Source organism: Salminus brasiliensis, chromosome 12 (genome assembly GCF_030463535.1).
Source record: "Salminus brasiliensis chromosome 12, fSalBra1.hap2, whole genome shotgun sequence".
NCBI classification, from domain to species: Eukaryota; Metazoa; Chordata; class Actinopteri; order Characiformes; family Bryconidae; genus Salminus; species Salminus brasiliensis.
The window spans coordinates 24612085-24625957 of NC_132889.1; the positions used below are offsets into that span (position 1 = coordinate 24612085).

Below are 13873 nucleotides of genomic sequence, written 5' to 3' on the forward strand. Positions count from 1 at the left end.
CAGAACTTAAGAGAATAGTTTTAAGTCTAAATTAAATAAGGTTAAAGCTCCGCTCTCGGCGTTTGAAGGGTGAATTCATCTGTTTGGCCCAACGCACCACAACCTGGCGTAGGTTCAAATAAGAGCAAGTGGATTAAGCATAGAAACACCTGAAAGGAAGAGCCTGATTTGGTCCCTGTGTAAAGCTGTGGTAGACTTCTGTAGCTTGTTGCTATACTGATGAATTTGGCCTTTTTAGGCACGAAGGTACATGTTTGAGAAATGTAAAGAGTTGCACTGGCTTTCTCCCAGGTCCGATTTTTCCCAGTTTGTTTCTTAAACAAGAAAAAGGACACAAGCCCACCGTCAACACTTGCAGTTCATTTACCGCATCTTTTTTTCTGTCCTGGACTAACTTCGACAGAGGCCTTAAAGTATATACACAGAAATCTAGCTCTGTGCAAGCGTAACGATGTGGCTAATTATTTGTACCAAAAACAAATAGAACACGAAAAAAGGCAGAGGCTGTCGTTAATAGCCATGAAAGCAATAGCCATGTCTCTGCTAGTATAGACGCTCATGTGTCTTTAAGGTACACTTGTGTGCATTTTTAATTTTTGCTTTCCTTTTTCATTCGAACTGGGGGTGAAGTGGAGACTCACTGTGGTCCTTCTTGAAAATGCCTTGGTGTACCTCTTAAGATTTCTCGTTTGCTCTTTCAATAATAGCCTTGACAATCTAACTTTAGGTTTCTACACTTTTGTAAATTGCTCTTTCCTCAGGACTCGAGCTCTATTAATAGGTAAATGACTGTGCAAGTGTTGCTCCATAGGCATTCAAAAAAAAAAAAATAACGAAAGGGGGTACACCAATTAAAAGAATTCGGATGTGGCGGTGCGCAGCAGTCGTTCTCCACCTGTATGAGCATAGATTTCTAGTCCCATCTGTCATTGACAAGTTATTTCCACAAAATTTCACACAAATTTGCGTTTTGGTTGGGACGTTCTTTTCAACGTGTGGAGGCTGTCCGAGCCGATGGGCTGAAAGGTCTCAAAAGTTCAGGAAGTACTGTGAACCACTAGGTGTGGCGCCAGTTTAATGTTATTAGCAAAAAACTTATTTTAAAGAAAACACTCATTCTCCTGCAAACTATGATCATTTGTCCTCATGTTAATATTTTTGTTTGTTTTTTTATTTTAATTTTGATAATGTTATTTATTTTTTATTCCTTTTCTTTTTGTATTTTTTGTGCTTACAAGCACAAAGATTTTTTTAGACTTTAAAAGTTTTATTATTTTTCTTTTTGTTTTAAAGAACTTTATTTTGTTGTTTTATATCAACCAATTCAGAATTTTTTTTTATTGGTTTATTTAGGTTTTTTTTTTGTTTTGTTTTTTTTAAATCAACCAATTCCAGCAAATGATTAGGATGGAAGGTGGGAAATGCATTTGAGCCTGTACTGTGTACTTAGGAGAATATCTGCTGAATGATTTAAGATGTAGGTTTTTTTTTCCTCTTCCACACTGTGGTGCAACTCATTTTATCATCACTTTCTATTTTAATTCTGTGAAACTGGGAAATAAATTCTTTTCTACCAACTGGGAAGCAAAAGGTACAGCGTGGTTTGTTGTATGTTTTTGGTCTGTCTCGTGTGTTTCTCTGTGCGTATCCACAGTGGGACTGTTCTTAGTGATCACTGCGTTCTGTGTCTGCCCATATGGTCTACTGAACTTATAGCCTCCTCAGAATGCGTATGACGTTGTTGAAGACTGGACAGAATCAGAGTGGTTCGGTGCATATGAACCATATTCGCTTGATTGTGGTTGATTAATACTTGATCACTTCATCTTTGTAAAATATTGAAGGGAAAAAAAAAAGAAATCAAATAAAGCTAGAAAAAATATTTGCGAGCAATAATTAATTCAAAGTGGAGTGAATCTGAAAATGTCATTTATGGGGAAACCGTCAGGGTTGGACGATATGGCTAAGATGTCATGATGTGCACAAAATATCGACTCTGTACACAAGCAGTGTTTTTATAAAAAAAATAATTTTAGAAAATTCCATGTTTGCTCCAAACAGGACTAATTATGCTCTTTGCAATGAAACCTGCTCAAGAAAAGGATGTTTTTTTTTTTTGGTTTTGTTTTGTTTGTTTTTTTTAAATCACTACACTGATGAAATACAATGTCTACTGTACTCTACTATAGTCTGAACCGTTCCCTGCTGAAAAAAAACAACCTGCCCCACTTAAACTGGTTCACCAAATCAGCTCTTGACCAGCATAGAGAATGTTTTTGTCTGAGTTCAAAGGTTTAGCTGGTTTACAAGCATGATCAACCTGACCAGGGTCTCCAACTCCAACTTGACCATCAAAGACCAGCTACCGGCCAAAGCTAATTAATTTGTTTATAAAATGCCTAATAATATTTATAATATATAAATATTAATTTACTTATATATTAATATAATATGTAACATTCACTCTTGGTTCATTTTTATCAGGGAACATATTTTCCCAATGGAGAAAGCTGTATAATATGGGTTTTGGGTGGCAACAAATAAGACGATGGAAGCGTTTCCCTTTCAGAATAAATAACAATGTCCCATTGTCAGGCGGAAGCTCCAGAAAATGGTAAAATCCTAATGTAAGAATCATTTTGGAGCATTTCTATTGGCCCATTTATCATGAATTGTAACACCATGTAAATAACCTATTCAAATGATGGTAAAAAGTAAATTACTTTTTTTAAATGTAAAAAAAAAAAGGTTGGAGGGATTTTTTGCAGGTTTTAATTATTTGAATTTCTAACAGAGTTGAATTTGAATATGCAAATTTGCGGATGTTTAAAATCACTTTTTTTATTTATGTTAAAAAAATATTTTTTTTCTAAACCCTGTACTATAACCTCCGTTTCTATGTTTCGTCAGTAAAGCAAAAAAAAAAAAAAACCTTTCCTCCATTTTTGCTTCTTCATTTCTTTCTCTTTCTGACCTGAACTGAATCTGGAAGTTGTTTACTGTGGTGATGAATGGATCAATAGAAACCGTCAAGCTGAGGCTTTTTTCCCGTCTACTTTAAAGTTGCCATTTTGGACATACGAGGTTTCTCACTCAAATATGAAAAGAATTAAGGTCTCATTACATAAGTAATAAGTTACCTTGTGAAGTGAAGAAGTGTTTTGAGTAGTTTGTTTTCTAGGTTGTCGCTCAGCTGGTGCTGGGGGCCGGGCAGTCTCATGACCGCTGTGCGGCTGCGCTGTGCGGGTTTGAGCGCCCAGCCTGAACCCCGCTCCAGTCTCTGCTCCAACTTCAGAGGCTCAGCAGAGGGACTAGCGGGCTAGCTAAGGGCCATATAATGGGACACTGTATACAGTGTATGTTAATATTTACTGATGTGACATGTGCCCGTAAACTTGTCTCCTGATAGTGTGGACCTTTTACGTTGCCAAAGACTTCAACGACTGAAAATCATCCGTTAGCTTTTTTGTTTGTGTTGCGTGAACTAGCGCTGGCTAGCTGGCTAACGCGAAGCTAGCTATAGCTAGCTAGCTAGTTAGCCACGTATTTGACAAGCAGCCCCGCGAAGGACCTGTCAGCACAGCAGCCGAGTAGGAGAGGTGAGTGAGTGTCTCAGAAATCGCAGAGTTGAGTCGTTTCAACGATTTTGCCACGTAGTGTCTGTTTAAGAGTTAACCCACTGAGTACTGTAGCTAAGCTAAAGTGGCTAATCAGTCGAATATGAGCCATTTTCCACTGGAAACGCATTGGAGGTGAGCGGAGTGGTCCAGCTAGCAAGCTAGGTAGCTAGCTAACTATCTATAACATACGTGTGGATGTTTTTTACTGAAATAGCAGGGCTGCATGGTAAAGTTAGCCAGCCACATTAACACATTTAACGTGTTTTAAATGCTGACCTAAGTAGCTAGAGATAATAAATGCCTTTTTTATGTTTGGTGTTTATGTTCTGTCAAAAAAACAACAACAACAACAAAACAAGCGACGACCTGCCAAACTCTGCCAGAGCTGAACTTAACCGATGTTCGTCTCCCCTCAGGTTCTCCACATTTGTGCATTGTCTGGGATTTAGCCCCACTTTATCGACATGGCTGGTGGCATTACAGAGACAGGAGAGCCCTACTCGCCTTTCGTAAGTGCTTCACTTTGCTTCACAATTTCCAGTGTTTAACCATAGTCAGTGTTTGAAGTGGAAACAAAGATAATGTACCGGGACCTCCGTTATTCACATGCTGGGTGTTTACTGTATCATCAACACAGGTGTTACACTCTGAATGTTTACAGTGGATGAAAGGCACTAGGAGGTGGTGTGTTGATTGTGTACTCAAAGGGAAACACTTTGCAGAACTATTAGCTAGTTTCAATAGTGAACACGACATCGCTTTCACACACACAAATCCTTGCATCTCTAAATAACGTTTAAATCTTTTTTGCATTGATGTCTGTCGATGTCCAGGTTTCCTCCTCCTCCTGTGAAGTTGCAGCTTTTAGGGCATTTATCTCTTTCTCTGCTCTGTTTAACACCGTGTAAAGAATAACTGCAAAACTGCAAAAGTAAAAAAAAAAAAAAAAAGGAGATTGTATAAAATGGGCAAAAATACAGATACAAGGAAGAACAACAAGGATCTGTAATCAAATATTACATTAATAATTTGTCATGCAGTGCCTCCTGGGGAATATAGCGGTTCATATGCTATCATTGGAGAGGGCAGAAACGAGAACTGGCAGCTTGTGAGATGTGCCAGTGCACAAGACAAAGTCACGGTACGCCAAACAGCGAAATGTAGAAATGACGGAGTACTAGCCCACTTGGAGCACTGACCATAGTCCGTGTGCTACTTTTGAGCATGTTAAGCAGTGGTCGTCACGTTGCTGTCACCCAGTGTTGTCTGTCTGTTGTGGATTTTTTCTGTTTGATTATTGTCTGTGGGAAAAGCCGGTTGTATTTCTGCTGCACAGTAAGCATGGCAATAAAATGGCCTTCGCTGGTGTTCGCTGTGTACTTTCACAAGAAACTGTGATTTGCTGTGATTACTGATTTAGGGAACTAGAGGTAGATGCTGCTAAGGATGCTTTAGGATGGATATGAGTAGGGCTGGGTGATATGGTAAAAATACTATATCACATTAAACCAGTCTAATTACACTGTTTGGAGTGAAACCTGCAGTTATTAGTGTTTATTAAGCACTACAGTACGATATGCTTAGAAAAAGCATGTTATCACGATAACAAAATGAATCACGATATGGTAAAATATTGTCATATTGTCCAGCTCTATATATGATGCATCCCCATGTTGCTTTTGACCAGACAGCCCAGTTTTCTATGGCATTTGCAAAATGATGGATCCCTTTGTTTGAGGTTTTTATTTAAAAGATCTTCAAAATGTTTTCAGAGCAAACGAAGAACTGTTAAAGCATTCAGTTTGTTCTTGAGTTGTCATGTTCCAGTCTAGTCTACAACCCCTTAGCTTGGCTAATGAATCCATGTTTTTGTGCTTCTGAAGGAATCACAGAAGACATTGATTGAAAAGGTGGTTTAACCTTTTATCAGTAGGGGGCTGTTGGACCACATCAGTGTGTTTTAGGCTCGGTTTGTGGACTAGATAAAAGATCTTTCATTAGCTGGAACTGAGTGTCTGACAGGAGATAGTAAGGATGTTTCAGATCTTGTGACAGTGTAATCTGGAGGGTCAGGTGAAAGCACGTGATTTAAACCTCACACTTCAGCCACTAGGAAAAGAGAAGTGACAAGGTTCGAATTTGAAGAATGTGCTTGCTCTAACAGAAAGAAAGAAAACCACCAGCTGAATGTGTTGCAACAAGACCTAGACCTTTTAGCGTATATAAGCATTTTAGCTGGGGAAGGGGGTGTCTCTTAGTAGTGACCTTATTTGCATGACCAGGCTGCTTACTCTAAGAGCCTTTGTCATTTGTGGAGCAGTTTGGAGACCTCTGTAAATTCTAGGGCTGATTAGTGAAGGTTCCTCCTGATTCAATATATATTTCAGTTCATACATTTATCAGAAAACCTAATGCCATTTAATAAACCCTGGGGAAATTAGGGGTTGTTTTCTAACAGTCAGCAGTTGAGATGTTTATGCTTAGGGAAAGGTTATGTCATGGATCCAGATATTATAATATACACAGCCTAGCAAAAGTGTTCAGCCCCCTTAAAAGTCAGCACATTAATCTGGGTTACAAATTATAGATTTAGATAAATCTAAATAAATAAGATAAATTGTGCAGTGTTGTATTTTATTTTAAAAAGCTGGCCCTCAAAATAAATGGATGAAGGAATGAATGTAAAGTTATATTGGTTTGGTATAAGTGCACATTCTGGTTGAAATTAGTTGTTAATTCAATTATCATTGTTTACACTGTGAATCTGAGGTAAATGTGAAGATCAAATAGCATATCACTGAAGCTAGAGATGTAGATATAGACTTGCACTTGGTAGGAAAGGGTTTGGACATCCCAGTGAACTCAGTTGGACCAATTGTAAGGAAATAGAAGCTATTTTTTTACCTCCCAGGCACTGACTTGTCAAGGCTGTCTCTCAAAATGTGGCATCAGAGCAAGAATGACACTTCTGAGGGAAGCTCCAAAAGGCCAGCAGTCACTTTGAAGCTACTACGAGTTTAATAAATGAGACTGGAAGTGAAGGTGCATACAACTGGCCAGTATAGGAAAGTGACTAAAAGGAAACCATTACAGAATAAAGAAAAATATTTAAACACACATGTTTTCCTTTCAATATAGAGTCTCCAAAGTGACCTCTGAGTCCTCTGAAGTACAGAACTAGGCTCAGTCACTGTCAAGGAAACCTACACATTGTTATTAATGCTGAAGTTATCTGTGCCGACATTTTTGAAGGCATACTGCTACTTTTGGCTTAATAAAACTAGCCCATAACTGAGTGGTGATTTTAGATATTATCAGACGCCGCAAGAGTCATTTGTCTTTACCACATTTGCAAGCTGAGTAGCCTGACTAGCAGACCATGGTCCTGTGGAGCAGGCCAAGATCTGTCTGCTTGATTGAAGTCTGAGTCTGTTCATTCCTTTCATCAATAATGATTATTTGTTATATTGTAAAAGACCTAATGGAAACCTTTTTGTGTGTGTGTGTGTGTGTGTGTGTGTGTGTGTGTGTGTGTGTGTGTGTGTGTGTGTGTGTATACAGGTGGGCTTGGTGTACATGTTCAATCTGATCGTGGGTACTGGAGCTCTGACCATGCCCAAGGCCTTTGCTGCAGCTGGTTGGGTGGTCAGTCTGGCGCTCATCTCTTTTTTAGCTTTTATGAGGTAAGCAGTGTTTGTGTAAATCCCTTTTTGTCTTTAAGTACCACTGCCTTGTGTGCTGTAGTGTTTTTCATTCTCAACACACTGTTCACACCAGGAAGGGCTTTTAAATTAGTTAATTAGTTCATTAATTGGGTCAGTTATGTTGAGGGCTGGGGAAAGTTTGGTCACATTTACACGCAGCCTGATAAACCGTTCTCCAACTAGTAGGTCAATCGGAATAGAATTAGTGTCAGTGTATATGCCTTAATTGGAATAGACAAGTCAGATTGTGACCATTCTGAATACATACCAAATACAAATATTTATACAAATGAAATATTCTATTAAATAGAAGAATAATAGCCTTCTGCACACCTTTATCCAGTAACGTTCACAACCCGAAAGTTTCAGTGCGTTCTGTGCATGTGCAAGAAAACAACACCCAGTATTACTGTAACAGGGGCTCTCACGGTTCGAATGCACAGCACACAGCGTGGAATTCTCCGTCCTCATCAAGCGGCGATGTGAATTCCGCACCACAAGCAGAAGACACATATCATATTGTTTGATCTGCGGGGGAAATCATGAATGACTGCCGTGTCACACGGATATTTTTGCTTCCGCTCAAAATCGCTGGATTCCTTCAGTACGACTCTCGCAGATTACTGCACACTTTTATCCAGAGGTTTCACGTCATTGGCCGATTATCCGCCGATATTTGGCTTTTTTTTATTTATTTATTTTTTTTTTATAGCATATTGCCATCGGCCAGCATCTGTGTTTAGTAGCGCCGATTTAAAGTCAGGCACGTCTGCGAGCAGCCCTGTGTTATTGGTGAAACATGGGTAGAGTGAGGAAGACTGCAAATGAGTTACAATTAGAGCAGATTGCTTTTTATATTGTTCTGTAATGTTTACATGATATCCTTCACTTAAATGACTGGTTTGGTGCTGGTATTTACATTAAAAGAGGTTTTTGATGCTGCTAGGTCACGTGCCCTAAAAGTATTTATTCAGAGTTGATTACATGAGGACTTGTTTTATATAAAAATGCAGAAACTGAATGAATACAGCACTACTATTACTTATTTGTTATAATTTTTCAGTTTAATTGATTTTCATCAGTTAAACTATTTTTTTGTTCAAGTCAGTGTTGAGTAAATTATAAAGTTCAGAAATGTTGCATCCACTTATTATTATTATTATTAGTGTGACATTTATGCATGCAAATAAAGCGGAAAACTTCTAGAAATCGCCAGGACAGATTATATTTAAACATCAGCAATGGTTATAGAAAAACTCTAATTGGTCGATCTCTAGAGTGTACAAGTAAACACCTCGGTCTAAATCTATCATCAGAATTAATTCTGTCTGATTGAGAAAATCTGACCAATGTGGAAATAAATGTAGTAAAGCAAAATCCAGCTTTAGGAAGCAGGCCGGAAAAGCATACGATTCTTTTTATATATTTTAGCTGACGCTCAAGAGTGCAAGAAACAGCGGAACAGTCTAGATGCTGATCCGACAGAATGAAACAAATGATCACAAAGAGCGAGAGCTCTTAAAGTGGCACTTCCAATAGAGTGAAAAGTGGAGTGAACAGTGTGTTTCTTCCTCACAAATGTACCTGAGTGTAGGTAACAGTTCTGTGAATGTATATATACTGAGACATTTCAGTTGCTGAAGTAAATCTTAATGTATTTCCTGCATAAAGGTACACCATACTAAGTGATTATAGTGAGGTACTAGCCTGTCTGTTGGGGAATCTTCTAAAATAAATGGAGGAAGCCAAACATTCACTCTACTCTGGCATCTTTACTGTCAGAACTGTAGAGAATGATGAGTCGGCATGCATGGGACCCACAGAACACAACAGACGAAACAGAATTTCTTGCTTAGTTTTACTTGGGATGATCATTGATGGACATAAAGCCAGTAGTTTAATGATTGATGGTCATGATTTTAATATGATTAAATTAATATTAACTTTTGGTTTGTTGCACTGTTTCTCACAAACGCTCAAGCAACCTAAAGGGGCCCATGCATTTGATCCAACAAAGGCTGCACAAAAGCTGCATTTCACATCACGGCAATTGTTGAAGCTGGGTTTACCTTGGCACTGTAGAGTCTTCTCACTCTGTGTTTCTTGTTCCGCTTCTCCTTGTCTCCCTTCAGTTACATGACCACTACATTTGTGATTGAAGCCATGGCTGCAGCTAATGCCCAGCTACGCTGGAAGAGAAGAGAGCAGGAGGAGGTGAGTGAGGGTGGCACCAGACGCAGCACATGCAATATGGAGCTTTCCTTTTAATTACACATTTAGATTCCACAAGCAAACTCCTGGAAGATCTTAGCAGGTTTGTCTTGCTCTCATTAGAGCATACAGGATATGTCCTGAAGGGCAAAATACTACAGTCAACACCAAAAACAGCTACTTCTTAGTTTGGTGGCTGTACGTTTAATACTTCATCCCATCTTGTTTAAGTGAATTTGCCCCTGTAGAAAAATGCTGTATGTGTTTAAGAATGAAGAATGACTGGAAATAAGGCTGCAGAATTCCATTTGTTATTTGGTATCACAGTATTGATCTTTGCAGTACTGAGGAAGACTACCATATGTAAGCACAATGTGTTTGTATGGTCTGTTGTGTTTGGGAACCTGTCCCAACAAGTATTAATGGGACAGTTAAGGCGTAAATGAGGCAAAAAAAAGACACCTAAAAAAACACCTATGTATAGAAATACCTGTAGAGTATAAAAAGAAAAATCAGAGTGAGTATAGAGAAAAAGAGAGAGAGTGAGCGAGAGAGCAAGGGATGTGCTCTGAAAGAGCCCTGTGTGATCCCCCCCCTGGAAATCTCTAGCTTTTATCTGGACTAGGTTTTTATCTTATCTACACAAGCATTGGTCTAAGCAGCCAATCCAAAATGTATGTTACAACCCGCCAACTGGGAGATTATGCACAATATACGTTTTTGAAGAAACTAATCAACTGCAAATTTCAGTGTATGTAATTAGTTCTGTTTTAATCACATGAAGTGCAGCAGATTTTGAAAGCAAATCTTAAATGTTTTTAAGAATCTGCCACTACTGATGCATTTTGTCTGCATGTTGTAAAATAATATTGCAATAAATATTGTGTATCATGAAATTATTACTAAACTACAAAACTATCATGATAAAAGATTTTGACCATATCACCCAGCCCTAATTGTGAGCATCAAACAGTCCACTAAAAGTTTAAAGGTATTATTGATTGACCTTTGTCCACAGTTTACTGCAAAGCTTGTTCTCTTTGTATGTGTCAATTGCAGTACCATTATATTGTCCACACTGTCCTGTCCTGGACTGTGAAAATGAAATGATAAATGTTGGGTATTCAGTTTTGGATGTCTTTTTTCTCCAGGTCAGCAATAGCGACTCTAGTTCTGACTATTCGGATGACGAGGTCACCATCCGGGGACGGTCAGAGTCAGTCGAGACTCGACCAATTCTTTCTGTTCGTAAGTTGCTAATTTGACAGGCGTAATGACTTTATGCAGCCTTTTTTTTACACATTGAACTATTGATCTAAAATGTTTGCCCTTTTTCTCGTTGTGAGAGCGCACAGGGTCGACCGATCACTTTGACATTGTGGAAAGAATTGAGATGGGACAAATGGCCTCCATGTTTTTCAATAAAGGTAAGGACAAATTTCACATACAGGCCAACAGGAACGTTCTTATTTGCACCTGTTTTCCTTTCATGCTGTTTAGGGAGCATCACCTTTTGCACTCCTTTTTAATTATTTGACCCATATTTGCCTTGTTAGTTCATGGTTGATATGTCTACGGTCTTTTTTCATTGCCACTTTTTATTTACTGTTTAGCAGGATGTAAAGTAGATGCCTCCCGGGGAGGCGGGTTGGGATGAACAGGGTTTTGGAAATTGTAGTTATGTGGCCCTCTAGTGGTTTTCAGAGAGTAAAGACTCTAAAGGCTTTATTTTGCGAGTGGAATTAGGCTTTAATGTGGGAGCTTCTGCACTGAGCAGTTACTTTAAATCACATTCAGTGTTCAGAAACATATTTAATGACTTGTTTTCATTTTTGGATTTAACTACTACATTACACTATTATAAGGGTATATCCTAGTCTCTTACAATTCAAACAAAAACAATGCAAGGCTTTTTAATCAGCTCACAGGACAATGAATGGCACAACCTCTTCAGTTTCTTAAGTAAAGAAACTGTCAAACATGTAGATATAGGTTTGATTGGTAGAAAATATGAATATATGTAGCCTGAATGTGTAAATGTAAAACTGCTATGAGTGAGAGAGCTATATTGATATCACTAAAGCCATTATTTTACTCCCTTTCTGCAGTGATCATAGTGTGGGTTTACATCACATGCTCAACAGCAGATACAGCAAATTCATGTCTGGAGTGAACGTCTTGCAAAGAATTAAATATTGTTTAGATGTTCACTCCAGACATGTAAACAAACAAATAAGAAAAATTATTTCCAAAAATGCTTTAAAAGACCTTACCAACTCTATGTATTTTAGAACTGACAAAATATAAATGTTAGCCAATTAAAAAAAAAAAAAAGGTAAAAAACTGCATGGACCTTTTCTTCGCCCAATAATTCAGACTAATTTACCACCACTGTCATTCTCACTAAAGAGTGATGGAGTTGTGATTGGCTGAGAGGCCTGTCAGCCACATTATTGCTGACCAGATGATCCAGGTGTGTAAGAGCAGGGAAACAAAATATATCCGCAGCCGGAGCACTTATAGATGCAACCTGGGGAAATGCTGATCTGTTCGTTTGGTATCAGAAACTGAGAAATACCAATTTTCCAACTCACAAAATTGTACTCAATCAGCAAACGTAGCAAAGTGGGGAAACTCAGGATACTGGTTCATGCGCAGGTTTAGGGGAAATACATAAAGCTTGACAGTTAATTTGAAAAGAAAATGCACAGGATGTACTTTTACCTTATCTTGTTTGTGCTTTCTTTATTATAGCAAAGAAGAGGCAAAAACATGTTCCTGCACCCATATGTTTGTATTTGTCAACAAGCACCCAAACAGAGTAAAGTCGTATTCACTAGTTAAGCATCTAGTATACATATTAAACTGTCTGATGATAAGCACCTGAACACAGCACTAGATGATTTAGGAAAGTCATTAGAGTAAGAAAAAGCAGTGATCAGCTTTTCTCTTCCAACCCTTACTTTCTTACCAGCTCTGAGAAGTCCAACACAATCTTTGAAATAAGGCTGAACATAAATAAGGCAGCTGTGAAAGTAAATGTTATTTATTTTTGTGCTTTTTTATGTGTTTTTAATTAACACTGTGATGGTTATCTCTGCATGCCTAGTGTATATGTTCCAACCCTGTGCGCTCATTGGTGTAAATCTCATTAGACTGTGCTCCTCTGGAACCATGATAGGTGCTGCAGCAGGGTTGGAATTATGCAGATTACTTGAATCAATGCCAGCTTCTAGAATTGCCTTCCTTCGTCTGGGAAGGGGACTTTGTCTTGGCATGCCATTTATTATTTTATTATTTATTTTATAATTTATTTTTATTTTTTTTATCTTTGTGAGTATTTCCAAACGTCTGGAAATAAACTGATCAGAGTTGTGTAAAATGTAACCTTTACTAGGCATCCGTTTGATATTATTTAAATTTGAGAGCAAGTTTTCCACAGGATGTGAAGGAAATTCTCTTAAGCTAAACATACAGCATTTCCCATTGATGGTCAGCTTAAGTGGTTGTGCCAAAGAACTATATTCTTGTCAGAATACTTGGATATCTTGGTTCATCTCCACTTATTGTAGCCTTCTGTGATGTTAGTTTTACAATGACTTAATCTGGTAACAAGCAGTTAAACTGAAATTTATTAGCTTTGAGTAAAATAACTGTTTTTTTTTTTTTGTTTTTTTTAAACCTAGCCAGGTTTGGAACAGCAGAAATCTAATCTAATCTATAAAGTGGATTTTGTTAGACAGATCACATGGTTTAACCATGTCTGTGGAAACAAAAATTGCATTTACACATTTTTGCTCGTCCCTTCTTCTTTTTTTGAATTTGAATTTTTTTTGATTTTTCCCCCTTTTCCTCCCAATTTGATATTGCCAATGAACCCACTAGCAATACTTCTGACACTAGGAGTGTGAAAACCTCTGACACTCCGCATTGTTTCAAACTGCCACCAATAAGGCATTGCTGGGAAACCAATATGTCAGGTCACCAGCTCCGTCACAAAGTGATGAGGACAGAGAGCAACGTCTACCCTCCAGTCGTGCTCTCTAGGACTCCGGCTGCTGGTGGCAAAGCGGCATTGTTTGGGATTCAAACTCGCAACCCCCAGGCCATAGTGGCAGCACATTAGGCCTCCAATCCATCTTTCTGTCTTCTTCCGACAGTCTTTTATGGATTAAATCGAGTATCTGAGTAAAGTTACAACTCACACATGTACTGCACCTTTAGTTTGAAGGTCATTTGGGGGTCACTTTGGGGGGCTTTTTCCTTTCTGTTTTCAGTGGCAATAAGCAGGGTTATTGGCTGTTAATGGGATGTAATTAGGAATGGTTAAATTGCCTT

General features: G+C 38.3%; 1 protein-coding gene across 1 annotated transcript in view; it reads left to right on the top strand.

The window, feature by feature from the left end:
* The first annotated feature begins 3283 nt into the window (after positions 1 to 3283).
* tmem104 (transmembrane protein 104) overlaps positions 3284 to 13873 on the top strand; it is a 73870-nt gene continuing 63280 nt past the window's right edge. The window contains exons 1-6 of the mRNA XM_072693736.1: positions 3284 to 3599; positions 4037 to 4129; positions 7182 to 7303; positions 9457 to 9538; positions 10687 to 10783; positions 10882 to 10962. Of these exons, the coding sequence (XP_072549837.1) occupies positions 4085 to 4129; positions 7182 to 7303; positions 9457 to 9538; positions 10687 to 10783; positions 10882 to 10962 (427 nt within the window). The 5' untranslated portion in view covers positions 3284 to 3599; positions 4037 to 4084. The remainder of the gene's footprint in view (positions 3600 to 4036; positions 4130 to 7181; positions 7304 to 9456; positions 9539 to 10686; positions 10784 to 10881; positions 10963 to 13873) is intronic.